General features: G+C 47.6%; 1 protein-coding gene across 1 annotated transcript in view; it reads right to left on the reverse strand.

The window, feature by feature from the left end:
• RANBP1 (RAN binding protein 1) overlaps positions 1-27,870 on the reverse strand; it is a 57,783-nt gene that overhangs the window by 9,659 nt on the left and 20,254 nt on the right. Inside the window, exon 4 of the mRNA XM_063964721.1 lies at positions 6,832-6,960. Coding sequence (XP_063820791.1) covers positions 6,832-6,960 — 129 coding nt within the window. The remainder of the gene's footprint in view (positions 1-6,831; positions 6,961-27,870) is intronic.

The following is a 27,870-nucleotide window of genomic DNA, read 5'->3' on the forward strand; positions in this document are numbered from 1 at the left end:
ATGATATCGATAAATCTTCTTAAAATCACCACAGCTTTTTATTTGTCGACGTTTCGGTCTGATGACAGGCCTTTCTCAAGACAGGTGATGTATCATCTTCATCAATTCATCATCATAGACAAACAGTACATAATCTGCAAATACACAGTAATATACAGTCACAGACTATATGCCTCACCGGCCCCTATGGGAACTCGACAGTGACAATTATGGACCCATCACCAAAAATTCACCTATTTAAAAGTGTACCTAAGGGGAGTGGTCATCCTGGTTGCATTACCTGGGGTACAAAGAGGAATCCCCACCGGACGTCTCCTGTATCGGACGTCCGGTGGGGATTCCTCTTTGTACCCCAGGTAATGCAACCAGGATGACCACTCCCCTTAGGTACACTTTTAAATAGGTGAATTTTTGGTGATGGGTCCATAATTGTCACTGTCGAGTTCCCATAGGGGCCGGTGAGGCATATAGTCTGTGACTGTATATTACTGTGTATTTGCAGATTATGTACTGTTTGTCTATGATGATGAATTGATGAAGATGATACATCACCTGTCTTGAGAAAGGCCTGTCATCAGACCGAAACGTCGACAAATAAAAAGCTGTGGTGATTTTAAGAAGATTTATCGATATCTTTTCAGTGCGAGTGCACCTTCCAAATTCTTTGGAGCTTTCCTGTATGTGTGTGGGCCGAACCGGTCCATTAGGAGCACCCACGAGTTGATGAACCTTTTTCTGATGAGTGCAGGATTATCGTTCTTTATATATATATATATAAATATATATATATATAAGAGAGAGAGAGAGAGAGAGAGAGAGAGAGAGAGAGAGAGAGAGAGAGAGAGAGAGAGAGAGAGAGAGAGAGAGAGAGAGAGAGAGAGAGAGAGAGAGAGAGAGAGAGAGAGAGAGGGACTACTGCCTTTTCTTTTTTTTACTAGTTCTTTTGCTTACACCCACCCTCCACAGCCATTTACTGGCATTAGAATACTACCAGCATAGCTTGTATTTACGCAGCACCAACAGACACTAAAAAGTTAAGTGGACAATACTGCTGTCACAGAAGAACCACTGTTCTGCCGAAATAAAAAAAATAAGATTTTACTCACCGGTAAATCTATTTCTCGTAGTCCGTAGTGGATGCTGGGAACTCCGTAAGGACCATGGGGAATAGACGGGCTCCGCAGGAGACTGGGCACTCTAAAAGAAAGATTAGGTACTATCTGGTGTGCACTGGCTCCTCCCTCTATGCCCCTCCTCCAGACCTCAGTTAGGATACTGTGCCCGGAAGAGCTGACACAATAAGGAAGGATTTTGAATCCCGGGTAAGACTCCTACCAGCCACACCAATCACACCGTATAACTCGTGATACTATACCCAGTTAACAGTATGAAATATAACCGAGCCTCTCAACAGATGGCTCAACAACAACCCTTTAGTTAGGCAATAACTATATACAAGTATTGCAGACAATCCGCACTTGGGATGGGCGCCCAGCATCCACTACGGACTACGAGAAATAGATTTACCGGTGAGTAAAATCTTATTTTCTCTGACGTCCTAGTGGATGCTGGGAACTCCGTAAGGACCATGGGGATTATACCAAAGCTCCCAAACGGGCGGGAGTGTGCGGATGACTCTGCAGCACCGAATGAGAGAACTCCAGGTCCTCCTCAGCCAGGGTATCAAATTTGTAGAATTTAGCAAACGTGTTTGCCCCTGACCAAGTAGCTGCTCGGCAAAGTTGTAAAGCCGAGACCGCTCGGGCAGCCGCCCAAGATGAGCCCACTTTCCTCGTGGAATGGGCTGTTACAGATTTAGGATGCGGCAATCCAGCCGCAGAATGCTCCAGCTGAATTGTGTTACAAATTCTGCGAGCAATAGTCTGCTTAGAAGCAGGAGCACCTATTTTGTTGGGTGCCTACAGGATAAAAAACGAGTCAGTTTTCCTGACTCCAGCCATCCTGGAAATATAAATTTTTAAGGCCCTGACTACGTCCAGTAACTTGGAATCTTCCAAGTCCCTAGTAGCCGCAGGCACTACCATAGGTTGGTTCAAGTGAAAAGCTGATACCACCTTAGGGAGAAACTGGGGACGAGTCCTCAATTCTGCCCTATCCATATGGAAAATCAGATAAGGGCTTTTACATGACAAAGCCGACAATTCTGACACACGCCTGGCCGAAGCCAAGGCCAATAACATGACCACTTTCCACGTGAGATATTTCAAATCCACAGTTTTAAGTGGCTCAAACCAATGTGATTTTAAGAAACTCAACACCACGTTGAGATCCCAAGGTGCCACAGAAGGCACAAAAAAGGGGCTGAATATGTAGCACTCCCTTTACAAATGTCTGAACTCCAGGCAGTGAAGCCAGTTCTTTCTGGAAGAAAATCGACAGCCGAAATCTGGACCTTAATGGAACCCAAATTTAGGCCCATAGTCACTCCTGACTGTAGGAAGTGCAGAAAACGACCCAGCTGAAATTCCTCTGTTGGGGCCTTCCTGGCCTCACACCACGCAACATATTTTCGCCAAATACGGTGATAATGGTTTGCGGTTACTTCTTTCCTGGCTTTTATCAGCGTAGGAATGACTTCCTCCGGAATGCCCTTTTGCTTTAGGATCCGGAATTCAACCGCCATGCCGTCCAACGCAGCCGCGGTAAGTCTTGGAACAGACAGGGCCCCTGCTGTAGCAGATCCTGTCTGAGCGGTAGAGGCCATGGGTCCTCTGATATTATTTCTTGAAGTTCTGGGTACCAAGCTCTTCTTGGCCCATCCGGAACCACGAGTATCGTTCTTACTCCTCGTTTTCTTATTACACTCAGTACCTTTGGTATGAGAGGCAGAGGAGGGAACACATAAACCGACTGGTACACCCACGGTGTCACTAGAGCGTCCACAGCTATCGCCTGAGGGTCCCTTGACCTGGCGCAATATCTAGTTTTTTGTTTAGGCGGGACGCCATCATGTCCACCTGTGGCCTTTCCCAACGGTTTACCAACAGTTGGAAGACTTCTGGATGAAGTCCCCACTCTCCCGGGTGTCGGTCGTGTCTGCTGAGGAAGTCTGCTTCCCAGTTGTCCACTCCCGGAATGAACACTGCTGACAGTGCTAAGACGTGATTTTCCGCCCATCGGAGAATCCTTGTGGCTTCTGCCATCGCCATCCTGCTTCTTGTGCCGCCCTGTCGGTTTACATGGGCGACTGCCGTGATGTTGTCTGATTGGATCAGTACCGGCTGGTTTTGAAGCAGAGGCCTTGCCAGACTTAGGGCATTGTAAATGGCCCTCAGTTCCAGAATATTTATGTGTAGGGACGACTCCCGACTTGACCAAAGTCCTTGGAAATTTCTTCCCTGTGTGACTGCCCCCCAGCTTCGAAGGCTGGCATCCGTAGTTACCAGGACCCAGTCCTGTATGCCGAATCTGCGGCCCTCTTGAAGATGAGCACTCTGCAGCCACCACAGTAGAGATAACCCTGTCTCCAAGGACCAGGGTATCAGCCGATGCATCTGAAGATGCGATTCCGACCACTTGTCCAAGAGGTCCCACTGAAAGGTTCTTGCATGGAACCTGCCGAATGGAATTTTGCTTCGTAAGAAGCTACCATTTTTCCCAGGACTCGTGTGCAGTGATGCACGGATACCTGTTTTGGTTTCAGGAGGTCTCTGACTAGAGATAACAGCTCCTTGGCTTTCTCCTGCGGGAGAAACACTTTCTGTTCTGTGTCCAGAACCATCCCCAGGAACAGCAGGCGTGTGGTAGGAACCAGCAGTGACTTTGGAATGTATAGAATCCATCCGTGCTGTTGTAGCACTTCCCGAGATAGTGCTACTCCGACCAACAACTGCTCCATGGACCTCGCATTTATAAGGAGATCGTCCAAGTACGGGATAATTAAAAACTCCCTTTTTTCGAAGGAGTATCATCATTTCTGCCATTACCTTGGTAAAGACCCTCGGTGCCGTGGACAGTCCAAACGGCAGTGTTTGGAATTGGTAATGGCAATCCTGTACCACAAATCTGAGGTACTCCTGGTGAGGATGGTAAATGGGGACATGTAGGTAAGCATCCTTGATGTCCAGGGATACCATGTAATCCCCCTCCTCCAGGCTTGCAATAACCGCCCTGAGCGATTCCATCTTGAACTTGAATTTTTGTATGTATGTGTTCAAGGACTTCAAATTTAAAATGGGTCTCACCGAACCGTCCGGTTTCGGTACCACAAACAGTGTGGAATAGTAACCCCGTCCTTGTTAAAGTAGGGGCACCTTGACTATCACCTGCTGGGAATACAGCTTGTGAATTGCCTCTAGCACAGCCTCCCTGCCTGAGGGAGTTGTCCGCAAGGCAGATTTGAGGAAAACGGCGGGGGGGAGACGCCTCGAATTCCAGCCTGTACCCCTGAGATACTACTTGAAGGATCCAGGGATCCACCTGTGAGCGAGCCCACTGATCGCTGAAATTTTTGAGGCGGCCCCCCACCGTACCTGGCTACGCCTGTGGAGCCCCCGCGTCATGCGGTGGACTCAGAGGAAGCGGGGGAAGAATTTTGACTCTGGGAACTGGCTGACTGGTGCAGCTTTTTCCCTCTTCCCTCGTCTCTGTGCAGAAAGGAAGCACCTTTGACCCGCTTGCTTTTCTGAAGCCGAAAGGACTGTACCCGATAATACAGTGCTTTCTTAGGCTGTGAGGAAACCTGAGGTAAAAAAATTTTCTTCCCAGCTGTTGCTGTGGATACGAGGTCCCAGAGACCATCCCCAAACAATTCCTCACCCTTATAAGGCTCTGTGTGCCTTTTAAAGTCAGCATCACCTGTCCAGTGTCGGGTCTCTAATACCCTCCTGACAGAATGGACATTGCATTAATTCTGGATGCCAGCCGGCAAAATATCCCTCTGTGCATCCCTCATATATAAGACGACGTCTTATGTTCGCAAAATAGTATCCCTGTTTGACAGGGTTACAGACCACGCAGCAGCAGCACTATCTGCAGGTCTCAGTCTAGTACCCGAGTGTGTAAATACAGACTTCAGGATAGCCTCCTGCTTTTTATCAGCAGGTGCCTTCAAAGTGGCCGTATCCTAAGACGGCAGTGCCACCTGTTTTGACAAACGTGTGAGCGCCTTATCCACCCTAGGGGATATCTCCCAGCGTAATTTATCCTCTGGCGGGAAAAGGTACGCCATCAGTAACTTTTTAGAAATTACTAGTTTCTTATCGGGGGAACCCACGCTTTTTCACACTTCATTCACTCATTTGATGGGGGAACAAAACACTGCCTGCTTTTTCTCCCCACACATAAAACCCTTTGTTTTTAGTGGTACTTGGGTTAATGTCAGAAATGTGTAACACATTTTTTATTGCCGGGATCATGTAACGGATGTTCCTAGTGGATTGTGTATATGTCTCAACCTCGTCGACACTGGAGTCAGACTCCGTGTCGACATCTGTGTCTGCCATCTGAGGGAGCGGGCGTTTTTGAGCCCCTGATGGCCTTTGAGACGCCTGGGCAGGCGCGGGCTGAGAAGCCGGCTGTCCCATAGCTGTTACGTCATCCAGCCTTTTATGTAAGGAGTTGACACTGTCGGTTAATACCTTCCGCCTATCCATCCACTCTGGTGTCGGCCCACAGGGGGCGACATCCCATTTATCGGCATCTGCTCCGCCTCCACATAAGCCTCCCCATCAAACATGTCGACACAGCCGTACCGACACACCGCACACACACAGGGAATGCTCTGACTGAGGACAGGACCCCACACAGCCCTTTGGGGAGACAGAGAGAGAGTATGCCAGCACACACCAGAGCGCTATATAATGTAGGGATAAACACTATCACTGAGTGAATTTTCCCCAATAGCTGCTTGTACAAACAATATTGCGCCTAAATTTAGTGCCCCCCCTCTCTTTTTAACCCTTTGAGCCTGAAAACTACAGGGGAGAGCCTGGGGAGCTGTCTTCCAGCTACACTGTGAAGAGAAAATGGCGCCAGTGTGCTGAGGGAGATAGCTCCGCCCCTTTTTCTCCCGCTTTTTTATGGATTCTGGCAGGGGTAATTATCACATATATAGCCTCTGGGGCTATATATTGTGATTATTTTGCCAGCCAAGGTGTTTTTATTGCTGCTCAGGGCGCCCCCCCCCCCCAGCGCCCTGCACATTCAGTGACCGGAGTGTGTAGTGTGTATGAGGAGCAATGGCGCACAGCTGCAGTGCTGTGCGCTACCTTGGTGAAGACTGAAGTCTTCTGCCGCCGATTTTCCGGACCATCTTCATGCTTCTGGCTCTGTAAGGGGGACGGCGGCACGGCTCCGGGAACGAACACCAAGGACGGGTCCTGCGGTCGATCCCTCTGGAGCGAATGGTGTCCAGTAGCCTAAGAAGCCCAAGCTAGCTGCAAGCAGGTAGGTTCGCTTCTTCTCCCCTTAGTCCCTCGTTGCAGTGAGCCTGTTGCCAGCAGGTCTCACTGTAAAATAAAAAACCTAACATGTACTTTCTTTCTAGGAGCTCAGGAGAGCCCCTAGTGTGCATCCAGCTCGGCCGGGCACAGAAATCTAACTGAGGTCTGGAGGAGGGGCATAGAGGGAGGAGCCAGTGCACACCAGATAGTACCTAATCTTTCTTTTAGAGTGCCCAGTCTCCTGCGGAGCCCGTCTATTCCCCATGGTCCTTATGGAGTTCCCAGCATCCACTAGGACGTCAGAGAAATCTTGCTAGAAACTAAAAATTTCTGGCTTAATTTGAGTTTAAAGTAAACCTAAAATTGTGTTTTACAAGTTACATCACATTCATAAATAAATTAACTGGGTTCCATTTGGAGAACTCACTTTCTGCATTTAAAAACCGAATAGCCAGCAGCTCAGGTTTCGGAGCTTCATCTGCATAATCTGCGTATGTATTCCAGACCCATGCCCGGTCACTTCCAGCATTTGGTTTCAGTTCCATCAAAGGCGTAACTGAAAGACAGAAAAGACTTCATTCTTAAGATTGCAACACATTATTACCTGAATCAAATAGTAAGTCTTTGGAAGTCTGCAAATCAATTTGTTTATCTGCGGTGTGAATTACTGGGTTAGATACATCAGTTACTTGTGTACTTAGTTTTTCAAGCTATGAAGCTTACTTTCTATTGACTAGCACCCTAGCATCAAATTATGGGTGTGTACACACAGATATTTTCTTTCGATTTTGACTATATAGTCAAAATTGCAAGAAAAGTTAGTGCAGATCGCAAGTTAGTGAAAATCACCTTGCGATCCCGGTGCGCGGTCCCGCCAGGTCGGCATCGCAAGAAAAGATAGACTGTGCAGGCAAGTCAATCCTTGCTAGATCGGTGTACTATCTAGTTCATCTCACATGTCAATGACATCTCACATAAGCCAAAATCGTAAGCACACATAGTCCATATCTCTAGAAAAGTTAGTCAAAATCTGTGCTATCTGGGCTCCAGGGAGTTCAAGGGACATCGCAAGTGAAAATCGGGCATAGCAAGGATCTCACTGTGTGTACACACCCTAAGGCATGTACATTTTGCCAAGGTTTCACTAATGCGTAGTACTGAATACACATAGTTTATACAAGTTAACACAAAAACCAGGGCTGTGGAGTCCGTACACCAAACTTTCAACTCCAACTGTTATTTTACTACTGTCCGACTCCTTCATGAATGGCAAATGTATATTACAGAGGTAGCCGTGCTCATCTGAGCTGCAGCTATTTGCACCCACGACTCGTTTTTCATGGCACGTGTACATATTCGCACCAGTGATTCATAGGCGCTGCATTGCCTAGTTACGGTTGTGAAGTCGCAGCCCGATGCGGATAGTGGTTGCCATGAGCAGCACGTATTGCTGCTACATCTGTAAGTACCACATTTACTGTAGTAAACACTGGAGCAAGTTTACAGTTGAGGCAAACTGGGTGCAATTTGCACCTGAAAAAAACAAAAAACAAACATTCTGGAGGAGATGTATAAAGCAGTGAAAAGAGTGGAAAAGGGAGCAAGTGGAGTGGTTGCCCACGGCAACCAGTTGCTACCTATTATTTTAGATGAAGCACTTAAGTGCTACCTCAAAAGCAGATTGGTTGCCATGGGCAACTTCTCCACTCAGTTCACGGCTTCATACATTTCCATCGACTGTTGTAGGGGGAAAATTAAAGTCATGGAGGCACTTTGCTATGTATCGCAAAAATAGAGCCGACTGCGATGGGCATGCAACATGCCAAGTCATGCCATATTTACACTGAAAGCGGCAGCACTACATGTTTGTTCAAAAGTGTAATCTGCACCAACTCTGTCAGGGCCATCATCAGTATCCCATGTACCACTACCAACCCAGAAAGAATAGCAGCGCTGGCAGGAATGTATAATATAGGTAAGAAGGATTGAATGAAAATAGTTAGTTATATTATTTAATCAGTCACACACACACACACACACACAAAAAAAAAAAAGCGACATTAAAAATCTCGTCCTCACTAGGTTGCGGTGTCCTCCTTATATGGAGAGGGTTTGTAATACTCCAAAGAGAGTTCATCACCACTATTGTTCCTGCTGAAATTCAAAGGTCCGGGCACATACGCAAGCAATCAGTTCAATATAAAGTGACCCAGGATGCCTCCTGACGCGTTTTGCTGCGAGCACTGCAGCCTTATCAAAGGTGAAAATATACACACACACACACACACAAAAATGTTAGAAACGTCCCAAGTGAAACACTGCAGGTGGATACGTGCATTCCCTCGCACCAAGAGACATATCTCCTCCAGATATGATAGTGTTTTGACATCACAGGTTTCCTGGCCTGAACCATGGTAGCAATAACCTTCTTGGAAAGGCCCTTGTGAGCTAGGATGTTCCGCTCAACCTCCATGCTGTCAAACTAAGTCGCCGTAAGTCCGGGTAGACGAACTATCCTTGTTGAAAAAGATTTCTTCTGAGTGATAGAGGCCAAGGGTCTTCGGACAGACATATCCAGAAGTTCCGCATACCACGCCCTCTGAAGCCATCAGAATTGCTTGAACACCTTGATTCCAGATTCGCTTTAGCACCCTTGGGAGCAATGGGATCGGAGGAAACAGGTAGACTTGCGGATACGGCCAAGGCAACGCCAGTGCGTCCACTGCCCTCGCCTGAGGGTCCCTGGTTCGTGAGCAATACCAGGGACGTTTCTTGTTCAGACGAGAATCCATCATGCCTATTAGTGGGCAACCCCACCGTCGATGATCTGCTGGAACACCAGATGGTGGAGCCCCCACTCCCCCAGGTGGAGATCGTGACGACTCAAGAAGTCCGCCTCCCAGTTGTCCACACCCAGAATGAAGATTGCTGACATGGCCCTTGCATTTCTTTCCACCCAGAGGAGTAGCTTTGACACCTCTCGCATGCAGGCTCTGCTTTTCGTCCCTTCTTGTCGATTGATATACGCCACCGGCGTGGCGTTGCCCGACTGTACTTGGATTGCGTGATCCTTGAGGAGAGGCTTGAAGCAGAGCATTGTAGATCACACGAAGTTCCAGAATGATGATTGGAAGGAGGCTTTCTTGGGCTGACCACCGGCCCTGGAACTGCGCCTCTTGGGTGACAGCTCCCCATACCCTCATACGTTGTGAGGAGGGTCCAATCATGAATCCCGAAACTCTGGCCTTCCAGGAGATTGGAGGACTGTAGCCACCACAGGAGGGAAATCCTGGCCTGAGGTGACCTCTGAATCATCTGGTGCATCTGTCGATGTGAGCCGGACCACTTGCTCAGGAGATCCAACTGAAACGTTCTGGCATGGAACCTCCCATACTGGATCGCCTCGTATGCAAAGATGACACTCAAGTAGGTCGAAGCACCACACGGACCATCTCCTGAAGTGTTTTCGCCTTGTCCTCTGGTAGAAACACCTTCTGAGCCATAGTATCCAGCAACATCCCCAGGAACAGTAGCCTCTGAGATGGCTCCAGGTGGGACTTCTGTAAGTTGAGGATCCACCTATGGCGTGACAGAAGTTGGATAGTGCGGTCTAAAAGGAGCAATAAAAGCTCCTGATCTTCCAGGCCTGCAAGCACTGCTCGCAAGTATTCCACATGGAACTTGAAAACCCTTGGGCAAGGGTTCAAGGATTTTAGATCCAAAAAGGGCCTTACCGAACCGTCCGGTGTCTGTACCACAAACAGGTTGGAGTAGTAACCATTTCTGCGATGGTTAAGTTTCCAGTCTCCTCTCTGGTGCCTCTAGTCGCAGTGGAGGCATCTCTCATCCAACTTAACCCCAAATAGTCATTCCCCAGAGAAAGAGGAGAGACTACACACTGCGCTTGGATTCTGCATCCGCTATCCACTGACGCAACCACAAGGCCCTGCGCGCCAACACTGCCATTAGCCGAAGTCCTAGCATTAATATTGCCCATCTCCTTGAGCAATTCACAGGACGCGTACAGGGTCCTGAATGTGCTTCAGGAAAGTCACTGTAGTGACCAGAAGCATATCCCCGGAGAGGCCCTCCTGAACCTGAGTAGCCAACATATGAATGGCATGGGTCATCCAGCAACACGCTATGACCGGCCTTTGCGATACACCTGCTGCTGTGTAGATAGACTCTAGTGTAGTCTATCTTTCTGTCCCCAGGGTCTTTTACGGTAAAGGAGCCCAGGGCAGGCAGCACTGCCTTTTTTGACAGTCGAGAGACGTCAACTCCCGGGGGCTCTTCCCAGAATTTCCTACCTTCAGGAGCAAAAATGGTAAAGTGTGCAAGAATCGTTTTGACACTTCGTACTGTTTGTCTGGATTTTTCCAGGCTAATTTAAAATAGGTCATCTAAGTCTGCAGAATCAGGGAAAGTGACATTAGGCTTGTTTTGTGTGAAGAAAAACAACTGCTGTGACGCAGCATCTTCTAGAGGGAACACGTCCCGTATAGCAGGAATTAGGGGTTCAATACCCTGAGCAGAATCAGGATCCAAGTCATCCCCATCCTCCTGTATATCATCTGTAACAGAGAGTAGAGCAGGTAACCCAAGCTTCTGTGGACCTGCATGAGAGAGGGGAGGCTGTACATCTGCCATAGCAGCTAAATCTGCAACAGCTTGTTGTAGTAGCTGAGTCTTCTGCACATTAGCAGTGAGCTGGGATGACATATCAGACATCATAGTTTTAAGAGACCCTAACCAGTGGGGCTCTGGACCCTCTCCCCCAGCCCTTTCACGGATATGTGAAGATTGACTGCATTGTTCACATGAAACAGAATCAGATAACAGAGTCTAGTATGACACACACTGCACAGCTTGTGTTTACCCATGTTTCACAGTAAGCACAACAACATACACACAGACCATTATGAAGCAAGCCTGCCCTACTGTATGTGAAAGGAGAGAGTAGGAAAGGACACTAACACCCTGAGCTGCACGACTCCAGTTTGCGCCCTAAAATACAGTAAACACTAACAATTTTAGTCCTAAATAGGATCAGGATAGTGTACACAAGCAGTTCTCCCCCTTTGCTACACACTGTACCAGATATCCAGCGTGGCTGAGGAGTCCGGAAGCGCTGTGTGCTGTATATGGCTGCAGTAAGCAGAGGAAGGCGCCAAAACGCCACAGGTCCGCTCAGAGGTTGCTCCGCCCCTTCAACGGCACCGGTGTTACATATAGATTATACTTGCAAAGTCTCCTAGTTAACTTAAAACATCACACGTGTGCTCGTCAAGCCTTTTGCGCCAGTTCTACACAGGGGATCTTAGCGGACCCCCCTCCCCCGGAGGGTACCGTACGCACTTTGAATGCAGTATCCAGCTGAATAACCCCACAGGACGGCGGTCCTGCAGCGGGGAAGCAGCTCTGCACCTCGTAAGGCCAGTGACCGCCCCCCCCCCCCCCCCTAACTTTCACGGTGCAGGTATGCTGTTGCCTAGACAGCACACCAAAAATAAAGTCGAAAAGAAAATGCAGAAAACTCTGGAGCTCAGAGATGTGCATCCTCTCCTGAGGGCACTTTTTTCTGGGAGGAGGCATAGAGGGTAGGAGCCAGCACACCCAGTTGAAGAAATTTAAAGTGCACCGGCTCCTATGGACCCAGTCTATATCCCTTCATACTAGTTTTCTCCAATATCCCTTATGGATGTTAGAGCAAGATGTGAAACTGAATTGAGAGGATGAAAAACCTTTGATCTCCGTTAAAGGACGAGTTACTATAATAAAAAAAAAAAAGGGTATCTTTTCCGGGACTACTATACCAAATACAGATTCTCCCGGTGATCTTGACCAGAGATGTTAACAAGATTAACAGTGTTTAATAAATTTATATGGGAGGGGCAAAAGTATTTCTAAGTTACAACAACCGACAACTAAGGGACTAAATCTTCCAAATTGAGAATGGTATCTCTCCGCGCAATTACACTACATCAAGGATTGCTTGTCCGATACAGACAACTATGCCAATACCCCATTGGAGGGCTCATTCCTATCAGATATGGTGCCGACAGTATTTCTTCATTCTGTGGATTCGGCAATAGATATTAAAATTGTAAACAAAACACTTTTGATGGCCACTAGAAGAGCACGGCTTAGAATAAGACACAGATTGAAGGTAAATCCAAATACGTCGGTACATCTGACCTTCCTGAAAAATCCCAACTTTCAGGAGGGCGCAACATCTTTACCTTTTACTATATGGGAGAGAATGGGCCTTTCAAGAGTAGGACAACTTATTGATATACAGAATAAGAAAACTAAAAACACATACTCGGGTTAGTGAAGAATTTACAGATATGTTCGCTTCGAATTTAGCTTTTATGCAAGCCCAACATAGTGTTGGAGGGTGGGTTAAGGAGGGTGATACGATCCTTGGGAGAAAAGGATTTGAACGGGCTAGACAATTTGTTACTTCAAAATACTCCCAAGCGTAAAGTGATATTTTACTATTCTTCCCTAAGCTAGGAGATACTAGGGAAACAGATACAGGGATTGGTAGGTGGAAAGATTCCCGAATAGGACAGTAAACACACTGTATATTGAATTAGAGAAAATCTCTAAAACACTCCCAATACCAATCTATACGGAAATGTTTTTTTAAGACATATCAAAGGACAAAGTTATCCCCTTTGAGACAAAGAGATATGTTTATCGACCTCCTGTAATTGCCCAAAGTGTGGGACGATGGGGGCTGATCTCACTCATTGTATATGGGATTGCTCCGTGATAAGGAGATTTTGGAGAAGAATTGAAGGGTTTATAAACCTATACGTGGAAAAAGATCTCCACTTAAATGCTGAATGGGTTATCTTTAGTATAATACCCCAGAATCAAAGGATCTCAGTAGATAGTCATAAATTACTAGTGATCATCTTTGCAGAAAGGAAAACAGTACTGCAAATGTGGACTTAATCAGAGCCCTTCTATGAGTATGTTCTTAGATAAACTTTATTACATATTTTTAATGGACTGGGTAGAGGAATCAAGTCAGAAAGAAAAAAAAAAAAAAGTGTGTGACTTTAAAAAATGGGGTAGGTATTTACAAACTTTACCTATACAAATTCAAACACGTATTAAAGAATGCTTCACCACAATCAGATGGAATGAAACGTTGCATGAAATAACTCTATAAAACAGAATAATAGAAGTCAAGAAGAATTACCCCGCTTTTTACTATTCTGTTACACTGGTTGAATCTCGGTCTTACTGTGTCCTGTAAATTATGGTAATATACCAAAAGCTTGGAATATATTATATGGAACATCGATGGATGGATAAATAAATGAACTCAGATTGTTTTGTTGAATGATAACATGTTATTTCTTAATCCTGTTTAATGTTGTACTAAATGTGTAAATGCAAAGCTGAAGTAGAGCCTTGTGCATCATAACCAACCTAAAGCTGTTCTTTGGAATATTCTTTTCAATATTAGTTTTGTGGTTCAGAATTTTATTCCCGATGCACCTCCTCCAGAATGTTTAGGTTTTCATACTAACAGTTAAAATATCATTGCAGATTCGAATGTTCTCAGAATATGGGGCAGATTCAATTGTTTTGGGCATCTAAACAGGACTGTTAGACGCCAAACAATTGTCACAAGGCAGTTGATGTTTGGCACCCATGCACAAACAGACGGGGTTTAGCCGTGTAAAACCAGTCTAAAGTTCTGCTTTGGGCTTCCAAACTCCTGTTAGGAGGCCCAAAGTGCCAACTTAGTGCACATTTTCTCCACATACCTCAGGAGGCTGTGAGAAGAAAGGTCATCCCCACAGCTACTGGACATCTAAAACGGAGCAATTGAATTTCTCCATTCTGCACCTTCTAGCCGCACGGTAAAACAATTGAATCAGCTCCTATGTACTTTAATAACAAACGTACTTCTGATTCAGTGTACCATATACAGATGTCTCATATCGCTTTCTTTTCCACCTTATGGTGGAATCCTGGAGCGATTCCAATGCTGCAAACTTTTTCCTCAATTTTGCACCTTAGCCCACAAATAATTTGTCAAAAAGTAAATTTGCATACAGTAAAGCTGCAGATTAAGCAGAATGATGCATGGCTAGGGCCACACGTATCTGATGTTTTGCCCGTTTAATTTTGATTGTGTACGTTTTCCTCAAGTTTGCAACTTTTGCCTTCATCGTTTTTATTCCTCAATTTAAAATTTCGTTTACTTAGTGTACTAGACACTTAGAATTAGTGTTTTAGTGCTGCCAAGTAGCATAGTCAATGGTGCTTAGTGTGATGAGGATAGGTGTATGTGGACATAGCTACAATTGGTGCTGATTCAATTGTGTCCAGTGCCCCCTGCCTGGAATCTATAGCAATGGTCATCTATCGGAGCTATTCAATTGTTGCTCTAATCAGATACCCATTACCAGTTAAGGCAACAGAGCTCCGGGTTCAGCTGCGCAAAAAGGATAAATTCATCTAAATCTCTTGAATGGGTATTCAGAATCCGGGTTGGGCGCCCAAACGACAGACTTTATAAACAAAATTTCTCACTCCTCCCGAGGCTGCAAGAAAAAAAAAAATAAAAAAAAAAAAAATAGGATTTTGGTACTTACCAGGTAAATCCTTTTCTTTGAATCCAAAGGGGGCACTGGAGTACTCTTGGGATACGGATGGCTTCCGCAGGAACAAGGCACTGAATAATTAAATTTAGAACTCTCCTCCCCTCCATATCCCAGAGTACCTCAGTGTTTTTTACTGAGCCGAACAGGAGCTATAGAGAGGTTGACAATGGAGAAGTACATATAACATAACGGACAACAATAAAGTTGACACATAACGTGACTGACAACTAAACAGTTGGCACTATAACTGCTAGAACTTGAAACTTTGAACCAGTCGGTGAGAATGTGTTACCATAAGATCCCCTGAACTTACCACAAACCACGTAAAACTGCTCTGGGTGGGCGTCCAGTGCCCCCTATGGATTCAAAGAAAAGGATTTACCTGGTAAGTACCAAAATCCTATTTTCTTTTTCATCCACTAGGGGTCACTGGAGTACTCTTGGGACGTACCAAAGCTTCCCCCGTGGGCGGGAGAGCAGTTTGGCACCTGTAACACTAGGCGGCCAAAGCTAGATGCTGATGCCGCAAACGTATCAAACTTGTAAAAGCTGATGTAGGCGTAAAAGCTGATGTAGGCGGTTGTAACCTAGCATGAAGGTAAGCCTGACGAATGGTCAGTTTAATCCATCTGGATAAGGTCTGCTTAGAAGCTATCCGTCTTACGAACTGTAGACGTTTGGGATACATAAACGCGTACCACATCCAAGGTTCCAGAATTTCCTGTCAACACAGGCACTACTATTGGTTGATTGATGTGAAAAGATGACACTACCTTTGGTAAGAAAGCGGGATTCGTCCGAAGTTCCGCTCTGTCATCATGAAACACCAAATACGGTGGCTTGCATGACAAGGCACCCAAATCTAAAACACGCCTTGCCGAAGCTAAGGCTAGTAGAAAAATTGTTTTCCAAGTGAGAAACTTAATATCCACTTGTTGTAAGGGTTCAAAATATGAAGACTGTAAAAAATCTAAAACCAGATTCAAGTCCCATGGCGCTGTAGGTGGAAAGAATGGAGGCTGTACTCTGAGGACACCTTACAGAAAAGTGTGTACCGACGGCAATAGAGCCAATCGTCTTTGAAAGTAAATTGACAACGCAGATACCTGCACCTTTAGTGTAGATAAACGCAGTCCTCCATCTAACCCAGTCTGTAGAAATGACAAAAGACGGGATAACTTGAAAGATGTCGTCGGAAACTTCCGATCTTCACACCAAGCTATATAGGCACGCCAAATTTTGTAATAATGAGCTGCCGTAACCGGCTTCCTAACTCGTAACATGGTTGGTATAAGATTCTGGAATGCCCTCTCTTCTTAAGAGGGCGGTCTCAACAGCCACCCCGTCAAACGCAGCCGCGCTAAATCGGGGTAAAGGAACGGATCCTGTTGTAACAGGTCCGGACGTAGTGGAAGCAGCCAAGGATCGTCTGCGAGAAGTCCGCAGAGATCCGAGAACCAAGCTCTCAGAGGCCAATGAGGCGCCACTAGTAGGACTGTAACGGACTCTCTTTTGATCCTTTTTAGCAACAGAGGGAGCACCGGAAACCGATACACGAGGCTGTACGGCCACGTGATGGTGAGAGCATCCACCGCCACTGCCTTTGGATCTCACGTTCTGGACACATACTGGGGCGTTTGGTGATTGTGGCGAGATGCCATCAGGTCCACTTGAGGGTAACCGCACCTCTGGACCAACATGTGAAACACTTCTGGATTTAATGCCCATTCTCCTGGATGAAAATCCAGACGGCAGAGATAATCCGCCTCCCAGTTGTCCACTTCCGGAATGAACACTGCCGACAATATCACTTGGTGATGCTCGGCCCAATTGAGGATTCGAGCTACTTCCCGCATTGCCATGCGGCTTCACGTTCCTCCTTGTTTGTTGATATATGCGACCACCGTCGCATTGTGTGACTGCACCTGAACAGTGAGACGAAGCATGTGCACTGCTTGTCGTAGAGCATTGTAAATTGCCCGGAGTTCCAGGACATTTATAGACAGCAATCTTTCGTGACCCGCCCAGAGACCCTGGAGCTGACAATTTTGAACTACAGCTCCCCAACCTCTGAGACTCGCGTCTGTCGTTAGAATTACCCAATTCCAGGCGCCGAACCGTTTCCCTGCGGTTAGATTGTGTACTTTGAGCCACCAGAGTCGAGACACACTGGCCCGTGGCGACAACCTCACCCTGTGGTGAATCTGCAGATGCAAACCCGACCACTGTGCGAGCACATCCAGTTGAAAAGGACGTGAGTGAAATCTCCCGAACTGAAGCGCTTCGAAAGCCGCCACCATTGTGCCTAAGAGGCGAATGCACAAATGTACCGACACTGTGCGTGGCTTGAGCACTAATTGTACCAGATGACGAATGACCTGTACTTTCAGTTCTGGTAGGTAAATTCTTTGATTTACCGTATCGAGAATCATATCTGGGAATTGAAGTCGTTGAGACGGAATCAGATGTGATTTCTTGAAGTTGACAATCCAACCGTGCTGAAACAGTACATTGTACGTTAGCAACGCATGTTGGAGGAGCATCTGTTGAGACGGAGCTTTGATGAGCAAATCATCCAAGTACGGAACTATTATCACTCCCAGGCATCTGAGATGAGCCATCATCACAGACATCACCTTGGTGAATACCCAGGGGGCTGACGAGAGGCCAAACGGTAGAGCCTGAAACTGGTAATGGTTCTGCCGTATTGCAAACCGCAAGAACCTCTGATGAGGTGGCCAAATCGGAATGTGTAAGTACGCATCCTTGATATCCAGTGCAATCATGAATTCCTGTGGCTCTAAACCTACAATTACTGACCGCAGAGATTCCATCTTGAATCTGTAGTAAGACGTACTGATTGAGACCCTTTAAGTTCAATATTGGCCTGACCGAGCCACCCGGCTTTGGTACCACAAACAGACTGGAATAATAACCCTGACCTTGTTGGTGTACAGGGACCGGAATCAAAACTGCTGCATCCAGCAGAGACTGAATGGCAATTTGCAGAACCGCCCTCTTGTCGTCCGACACAGGCAGTTCTGTCTTGAAAAACTGCTGTGGCGGGAGACAGTCCAACTCTATTTTGTAACCTTTTAACACTAAATTGCGGATCCACCCATCTGTGGACATCTGGAGCCACGCCAACTGGAACGTCTGAAGGCGTGCTCCCACAATTGGAGATCCGAGATGGGCTGGGAGCACGTCATGCCATTGGCTTGTCGGTGACCTTAGCGTCCTGACGACTGGTGTTGGTTTGTTGGAAACTACGTCCTCGACCACCAGGCGTGGCTGTTACTCTGCCACGCCCGCGAAAGGGCTGAGGTCTAAAAGGATTTGAACGCAGGTCAAGAGTATCTCCGTCTAGGTACTGTTGGAGGCAATGGTAAGAAAACAGACTTTTCTCCCGTGGCCTCAGAAATCCATTTGTCCAATTCAGGACCAAACAACTTCTCGCCACCGTAAGGTAACGCCTCTATACCTCTTTTGACCTCAGCTTGCCAAGAACGCAGCCAGAGTGCTAGTCGTGCTGTAACTAGCGACGATGAAAGGCGAGAAGTGAGCTGACAGACGTCAGTAGAAGCTGTACATAGATAATCAGCAGCTTCCCAGATTTGATCAGCGAGAAGCATAAGGTGATCGTCACGTAGGGCAGACTTGAGCTCTGTTATCCATACCATTAGCGCCTTAGTTACCCAAATGCCAACCAACCCAGGTCTAAGCAACACTCCTGCTGCTATATACATGGACTTTAGCATAGCTTCTATTTTACGGTCCGAAGGGTCTTTAAGCGTAGAAGCAGTTGGTACTGGTATGGTTAATTTCTTTGTAAGTTTAGACACAGACGAATCCACCAATGGCGGATTCTCCCATGTAGCTGTCACAGATTCTGGAAACGGGTAACTAGACTTAAATCTGCGAGGTATAGAAAACCGTTTATCCGGACTCTATCGTGTTTCTAGCAACATCTTTTCTCTAACGTCCCATGGGGGATAGACGGGCTCCGCAGGAGACATGGGCACTTTAAGAAAGAATTTAGATTCTGGTGTGCTCTGGCTCCTCCCTCTATGTCCCTCCTCCAGACCTCAGTTTGAATCTGTGCCCAGACGAGCTGGGTGCTGTTCAGTGAGCTCTCCTGAGCTTGCTGTAAGAAAGTATTTTGTTAGGTTTTTTATTTTCAGGGAGCTCTGCTGGCAACAGACTCCCTGCATCGTGGGACTGAGGGGAGAGAAGCAGCCCTAATCTCTGTAGATAGGTCCTGCTTCTTAGGCTACTGGACACCATTAGCACTCCAGAGGGATCGTACACAGGATCTCACCCTCGTCGTCCGATCCCAGAGCCGCGCCGCCGTCCCCCTCGCAGAGCCGGAAGACAGAAGCCGGGTGAGCATAAGAAGCAAGAAGACTTCGAAAGCGGCGGCAGAAGACTCCAGTCTTCACTGAGGTAGCGCACAGCACTGCAGCTGTGCGCCATTGCTCCCACACACACCCACATACTCCGGTCACTGTAAGGGTGCAGGGCGCAGCAATTAGGACCTCTTGGCAAAAGTTTTGCATATATACAGTTGGGCACTGTACATATGTATGAGCCCCCGCCAAAATATTGTACATTAAAGCGGGACAGAAGCCCGCCGCTGAGGGGGCGGGGCTTCTTCCTCAGCACTCACCAGCGCCATTTTTTCTCCACAGCTCCGCTGAGAGGAAGCTCCCCAGGCTCTCCCCTGCAGATACACGGTAGAAGTGGGTAAAAGAGAGGGGGTGCACATAATTAGGCGCAAAAATCATAACAGCGGCTACTGGGTTAACATTAAGTTACTGTGTTATTCCTGGGTTATATAGCGCTGGGGTGTGTGCTGGCATACTCTCTCTCTGTCTCTCCAAAGGGCCTTGTGGGGGAACGGTCTTCAAAAAGAGCATTCCCTGTGTGTGTGGTGTGTCGGTACGCTTATGTCGACATGTTTGACGAGGAAGGCTGTGTGGAAACAGAGCGGGAGCAAATTAATGTGGTGTCTCCGCCGACGGCGCCGACACCTGATTGGATGGATATGTGGAAGGTTTTAAATGATAATTCCTTGCATAAAAGGTTGGATAAAGCTGAAGCCTTAGGACAGTCAAGTTCTCAGCCCGTGCCTGATCCTACGTCGCAGAGGCCGTCAGGGTCTCCGAAGCGCCCACTATCCCAAATTGTTGACACTGATACAGACATGGATTCTGACTCCAGTGTCGATTATGATGATGCAAAGTTACAGCCTAAATTGGCTAAATCCATCCGTTATATGATTATAGCAATTAAGGATGTGTTGCACATCACAGAGGAAACCCCAGTCCCTGACAAGAGGGTTCATATGTATGGGGAAAAAAATAAGATTTTACTCACCGGTTAATCTATTTCTCGTAGTCCGTAGTGGATGCTGGGAACTCCGAAAGGACCATGGGGAATAGCGGCTCCGCAGGAGACTGGGCACAACTAAAAGAAAGCTTTTAGACTACCTGGTGTGCACTGGCTCCTCCCACTATGACCCTCCTCCAAGCCTCAGTTAGGATACTGTGCCCGGAAGAGCTGACACAATAAGGAAGGATTTTGAATCCCGGGTAAGACTCATACCAGCCACACCGTATAACTCGTGATACCATATCCAGTTAACAGTATGAAACATAACAGCCTCTCAACAGATGGCTCATAACAATAACCCTTTAGTCAACAATAACTATGTACAATTATTGCAGACAATCCGCACTTGGGATGGGCGCCCAGCATCCACTACGGACTACGAGAAATAGATTTACCGGTGAGTAAAATCTTATTTTCTCTAACGTCCTAGTGGATGCTGGGAACTCCGAAAGGACCATGGGGATTATACCAAAGCTCCCAAACGGGCGGGAGAGTGCGGATGACTCTGCAGCACCGAATGAGAGAACTCAAGGTCCTCCTCAGCCAGGGTATCAAATTTGTAGAATTTAGCAAACGAGTTTGCCCCTGACCAAGTTGCAGCTCGGCAAAGTTGTAAAGCAGAGACCCCTCGGGCAGCCGCCCAAGATGAGCCCACTTTCCTCGTGGAATGGACTGTTACTGATTTAGTATGCGGCAATCCAGCCGCAGAATGCTCCAGCTGAATTGTGCTAGAAATTCAGCGAGCAATAGTCTGCTTAGAAGCAGGAGCACCTATTTTGATGGGTGCCTACAGGATAAAAAGCGAGTCAATTTTCCTGACTCCAGCCGTCCTGGAAATATAAATTTTTAAGGCCCTGACTACGTCCAGTAACTTGGAATCTTCCAAGTCCCTAGTAGCCGCAGGCACTACAATAGGTTGGTTCAAGTGAAAAGCTGATACCACCTTAGGGAGAAACTGGGGACGAGTCCTCAATTCTGTCCTATCCATATGGAAAATCAGATAAGGGCTTTTACATGACAAAGCCGCCAATTCTGACACACGCCTGGCCGAAGCCAAGGCCAATAACATGACCACTTTCCATGTGAGATATTTCAAATCCACAGTTTTAAGTGGCTCAAACCAATGTGATTTTAAGAAACTCAACACCACGTTGAGATCCCAAGGTGCCACAGGAGGAACAAAAGGGGGGCTGAATATGTAGCACTCCCTTTACAAATGTCTGAACTCCAGGCAGTGAAGCCAGTTCTTTCTGGAAGAAAATCGACAGAGCCGAAATCTGGACCTTAATGGAACCCAAGTTTAGGCCCATAGTCACTCCTAACTGTAGGAAGTGCAGAAAACGACCCAGCTGAAATTCCTCTGTTGGGGCCTTCCTGGCCTCACACCACGCAACATATTTTCGCCAAATACGGCGATAATGGTTTGCGGTTACTTCTTTCCTGGCTTTTATCAGCGTAGGAATGACTTCCTCCGGAATGCCCTTTTCCTTTAGGATCCGGAATTCAACCGCCATGCCGTCAAACGCAGCCGCGGTAAGTCTTGGAACAGACAGGGCCCCTGCTGTAGCAGATCCTGTCTGAGCGGTAGAGGCCATGGGTCCTCCGATATCATTTCTTGAAGTTCTGGGTACCAAGCTCTTCTTGGCCCATCCGGAACCACGAGTATCGTTCTTACTCCTCGTTTTCTTATTATTCTCAGTACCTTTGGTATGAGAGGCAGAGGAGGGAATACATAAACCGACTGGTACACCCACGGTGTCACTAGAGCGTCCACAGCTATTGCCTGAGGGTCCCATGACCTGGCGCAATATCTAGTTTTTTGTTTAGGCGGGACGCCATCATGTCCACCTGTGGCCTTTCCCAACGGTTTACCAACAGTTGGAAGACTTCTGGATGAAGTCCCCACTCTCCCGGGTGTCGGTCGCGTCTGCTGAGGAAGTCTGCTTCCCAGTTGTCCACTCCCGGAATGAACACTGCTGACAGTGCTAAGACGTGATTTTCCACCCATCGGAGAATCCTTGTGGCTTCTGCCATCGCCATCCTGCTTCTTGTGTCGCCCTGTCGATTTACATGGGCGACTGCCGTGATGTTGTCTGATTGGATCAATACCGGCTGGTTTTGAAGCAGAGGCCTTGCCAGACTTAGGGCATTGTAAATGGCCCTCAGTTCCAGAATATTTATGTAGGGACGACTCCTGACTTGACCAAAGTCCTTGGAAATTTCTTCCCTGTGTGACTGCCCCCCAGCCTCGAAGGCTGGCATCCGTGGTTACCAGGACCCAGTCCTGTATGCCGAATCTGTGGCCCTCTTGAAGATGAGCACTCTGCAGCCACCACAGTAGAGATAACCCTGTCTCCAAGGACCAGGGTATCAGCCGATGCATCTGAAGATGCGATCCCGACCACTTGTCCAAGAGGTCCCACTGAAAGGTTCTTGCATGGAACCTGCCGAATGGAATTTTGCTTCGTAAGAAGCTACCATTTTTCCCAGGACTCGTGTGCAGTGATGCACAGATACCTGTTTTGGTTTCAGGAGGTCTCTGACTAGAGATGACAGCTCCTTGGCTTTCTCCTGCGGGAGAAACACTTTTTTCTGTTCTGTGTCCAGAACCATCCCCAGGAACAGTAGGCGTGTGGTAGGAACCAGCTGTGACTTTGGAATGTATAGAATCCATCCGTGCTGTTGTAGCACTTCCCGAGATAGTGCTACTCCGACCAACAACTGCTCCTTGGACCTCGCCTTTATAAGGAGATCGTCCAAGTACGGGATAATTAAAACTCCCTTTTTTCGAAGGAGTATCATCATTTCTGCCATTACCTTGGTAAAGACCCTCGGTGCCGTGGACAGTCCAAACTGTAGTGTTTGGAATTGGTAATGGCAAACCTGTACCCCAAATCTGAGGTACTCCTGGTGAGTATGGTAAATGGGGACATGTAGGTAAGCATCCTTGATGTCCAGGGATACCATGTAATCCCCCTCCTCCAGGCTTGCAATAACCGCCCTGAGCGATTCCATCTTGAACTTGAATTTTTTTATGTATGTGTTCAAGGATTTCAAATTTAAAATGGGTCTCACCGAACCGTCCGGTTTCGGTACCACAAACAGTGTGGAATAGTAACCCCGTCCTTGTTGAAGTAGGGGCACCTTGACTATCACCTGCTGGGAATACAGCTTGTGAATTGCCTCTAACACAGCCTCCCTGCCTGAGGGAGTTGTCGGCAAGGCAGATTTGAGGAAACGGCGGGGGGGGGAAGACGCCTCGAATTCCAGCTTGTACCCCTGAGATACTACTTGCAGGATCCAGGGATCCACCTGTGAGCGAGCCCACTGATCGCTGAAATTTTTGAGGCGGCCCCCCACCGTACCTGGCTACGCCTGTGGAGCCCCGGCGTCATGCGGTGGACTCCGAGGAAGCGGGGGAAGAATTTTGATTCTGGGAACTGGCTGACTGGTGCAGCTTTTTCCCTCTTCCCCCGTCTCTGTGCAGAAAGGAAGCGCCTTTGACCCGCTTGCTTTTCTGAAGCCGAAAGGACTGTACCTGATAATACAGTGCTTTCTTAGGCTGTGAGGAAACCTGAGGTAAAAATTCTTCTTCCCAGCTGTTGCTGTGGATACGAGGTCCCAGAGACCATCCCCAAACAATTCCTCACCCTTATAAGGCTCTATGTGCCTTTTAAAGTCAGCATCACCTATCCAGTGTCGGGTCTCTAATACCCTCCTGACAGAATGGACATTGCATTAATTCTGGATGCCAGCCGGCAAAATATCCCTCTGTGCATCCCTCATATATAAGACGACGTCTTATGTTCGCAAAATAGTATCCCTGTTTGACAGGGTTACAGACCACGCTGCAGCAGCACTATCTGCAGGTCTCAATCTAGTACCTGAGTGTGTAAATACAGACTTCAGGATAGCCTCCTGCTTTTTATCAGCAGGTACCTACAAAGTGGCCGTATCCTAAGACGGCAGTGCCACCTTTTTTGACAAACGTGTGAGCGCCTTATCCACCCTAGGGGAATTCTCCCAGCGTAACTTATCCTCTGGCGGGAAAGGGTACGCCATCAGTAACTTTTTAGAAATTACCAGTTTCTTATCGGGGGAACCCATGCTTTTTCACACTTCATTCACTCATTTGATGGGGGAACAAAACACTGCCTGCTTTTTCTCCCCAAACATAAAACCCTTTTTTAGTGGTACTTGGGTTAATGTCAGAAATGTGTAACACATTTTTTATTGCCGGGATCATGTAACGGATGTTCCTAGTGGATTGTGTATATGTCTCAACCTCGTCGACACTGGAGTCAGACTCCGTGTCGACATCTGTGTCTGCCATCTGAGGGAGCGGGCGTTTTTGAGCCCCTGATGGCCTTTGAGACGCCTAGGCAGGCGTGGGCTGAGAAGCCGGCTGTCCCATAGCTGTTACGTCATCCAGCCTTTTATGTAAGGAGTTGACACTGTCGGTTTATACCTTCCACCTATCCATCCACTCTGGTGTCGGCCCTACAGGGGGCGACATCACATTTATCGGCATCTGCTCTGCCATCACATAAGCCTCCTCATCAAACGTGTCGACACAGGCGTACCGACACACCGCACACACACAGGGAATGCTCTGACTGAGGACAGGACCCCACACAGCCCTTTGGGGAGACAGTGAGAGAGTATGCCAGCACACACCAGAGCGCTATATAATTTAGGGATTAACACTATATTGAGTGAATTTTTCCCAATAGCTGCTTGTATATACAATATTGCGCCTAAATTTAGTGCCCCCCCTCTCTTTTTAACCCTTTGAGCCTGCAAACTACAGGGGAGAGCCTGGGGAGCTGTCTTCCAGCTGCACTGTGAAGAGAAAATGGCGCCAGTGTGCTGAAGGAGATAGCTCCGCCCCTTTTTCGCGGACTTTTCTCCCGCTTTATGGATTCTGGCAGGGGTATTTATCACACATATAGCCTCTGGGGCTATATATTGTGATATATTTGCCAGCCAAGGTGTTTTTATTGCTGCTCAGGGCGCCCCCCCCCAGCGCCCTGCACCCTCAGTGACCGGAGTGTGAAGTGTGCATGAGGAGCAATGGCGCACAGCTGCAGTGCTGTGTGCTACCTTGGTGAAGACTGATGTCTTCTGCCGCCGATTTTCCGGACCTCATCTTGCTTCTGGCTCTGTAAGGGGGACGGCGGCGCGGCTCCGGGAACGAACACCAAGGCCAGTTCCATGCGGTCGATCCCTCTGGAGCTAATGGTGTCCAGTAGCCTAAGAAGCCCAAGCTAGCTGCAAGCAGGTAGGTTCGCTTCTTCTCCCCTTAGTCCCTCGCTGCAGTGAGCCTATTGCTAGCAGGTCTCACTGCAAAATAAAAAACCTAAAATAAATTTTCTTTCTAGGAGCTCAGGAGAGCCCCTAGTGTGCATCCAGCTCGGCCGGGCACAGAAATCTAACCGAGGCTTGGAGGAGGGTCATAGTGGGAGGAGCCAGTGCACACCAGGTAGTCTAAAAGCTTTCTTTTAGTTGTGCCCAGTCTCCTGCGGAGCCGCTATTCCCCATGGTCCTTTCGGAGTTCCCAGCATCCACTAGGACGTTAGAGAAAAGGCAGGTGGTGACCTTCCCCCCTTCACACGAGCTAAATGAGTTATGTGAAAAGGCTTGGGAATCTCCAGATAAAAAACTGCAGATTTCCAAACTGATGCTTATGGCGTATCCTTTCCCGCCAACGGACAGGTTACGCTGGGAATCCTCCCCTAGGGTGGACAAAGCTTTAACACGCTTATCAAAGAGGGTAGCCCTGCCGTCACATGATACGGCCACCCTCAAAGATGCTGCGGATAGAAAGAAAGAGGGTACCCTGAAGTCCATTTATACACATTCAGGTACCTTACTAAGGCCGGCAATTGCGTCGGCCTGGGTGTGTAATGCTGTAGCAGCATGGACGGATACCTTATCTGAGGAACTTGACACCTTAGACAAGGATACTATATTAATGACCCTGGGGCATATAAAAGACGCTGTCCTATATATGAGAGATGCTCAAAGAGACATTAGTCTACTGGACTCTAGAATAAATGCTATGTCGATTGGACAGGTGATGCCGACTCAAAACGGTATATGGAGGTTTTACCTTACAAGGGTGAGGAATTGTTTGGGGAGGGTCTCTCGGACCTGGTCTCCACAGCTACTGCTGGAAAGTCAAATTTTTTGCCATATGTTTCCTCACAACCTAAGAAAGCACCGTATTACCAAATGCAGTCCTTTCGATCACAAAAAGGCAAGAAACTCCGAGGTGCGTCCTTTCTTGCCAGAGGCAGAGGAAGGATGCTGCACAACGCAGCTAGTTCCCAGGAACAGAAGTCCTCCACGGCTTCCACTAAATCCACCGCATGACGCTGGGGCTCCACAGGCGGAGCTAGGCCCGGTGGGGGCGCGTCTCCGAAATTTCAGCCACAAGTGGGTTCACTCCCAGTTGCATCCCTGGGCAATAGAGATTGTGTCTCAGGGATACAAGCTGGAATTCGAAGAGATGCCCCCTCACCGTTACCTCAAATCGGCCCTGCCCGCTTCCCCCTTAGAGAGGGAAATAGTGTTAACTGCAATTCACAAATTGTGTCTTCAACAGGTGGTGGTCAAGGTTCCCCTCCTTCAACAAGGAAAGGGTTATTATTCGACCATGTTTGTAGTACCGAAACCGGACGGTTTGGTCAGACCCATATTGAATTTAAAATCCCTGAACATATACCTGAAAAGGTTCAAGTTCAAGATGGAATCGCTCAGAGCGGTCATCGCAAGCCTGGAAGGGGGGGATTTTATGGTGTCTCTAGACATAAAGGATGCATACCTTCATGTCCCCATTTATCCACCTCATCAGGCGTACCTCAGATTTGTGGTACAGGATTGTCATTACCAATTCCAGACGCTGCCGTTTGGTCTCTCCACGGCACCGAGAATATTTACCAAGGTAATGGCGGAAATGATGAGATGGCGGAAATGATGGTACTCCTGCGGAGGCAAGGGGTCACAATTATCCCATACTTGGACGATCTCCTCATAAAAGCGAGGTCAAGAGAGCAGTTGCTGATAAGCGTAGCACGCTCTCTGGAAGTGTTACAACAACACGGCTGGATTCTAAATATTCCAAAGTCGCAGTTGATTCCTACGACTCGTCTGCCTTTCCTGGGCATGATTCTGGACACAGACCAGAAGAGGGTTTCATCTCCCGATGGAGAAGGCTCAGGAACTCATGACACTGGTCAGAGACCTATTCAAACCAAAACAGGTGTCGGTGCATCACTGCACGCGAGTCCTGGGAAAGATGGTGGCATCATACGAGGCCATTCCCTTCGCCAGGTTCCATGCGAGGACCTTTCAATGGGATCTACTGGACAAGTGGTCCGGATCACATCTTCAGATGCATCGGTTAATCACCCTATCCCCCAGGGCCAGAGTGTCTCTCC

The sequence above is a fragment of the Pseudophryne corroboree genome, chromosome 1, assembly GCF_028390025.1.
Source record: "Pseudophryne corroboree isolate aPseCor3 chromosome 1, aPseCor3.hap2, whole genome shotgun sequence".
Lineage (NCBI taxonomy): Eukaryota > Metazoa > Chordata > Amphibia > Anura > Myobatrachidae > Pseudophryne > Pseudophryne corroboree.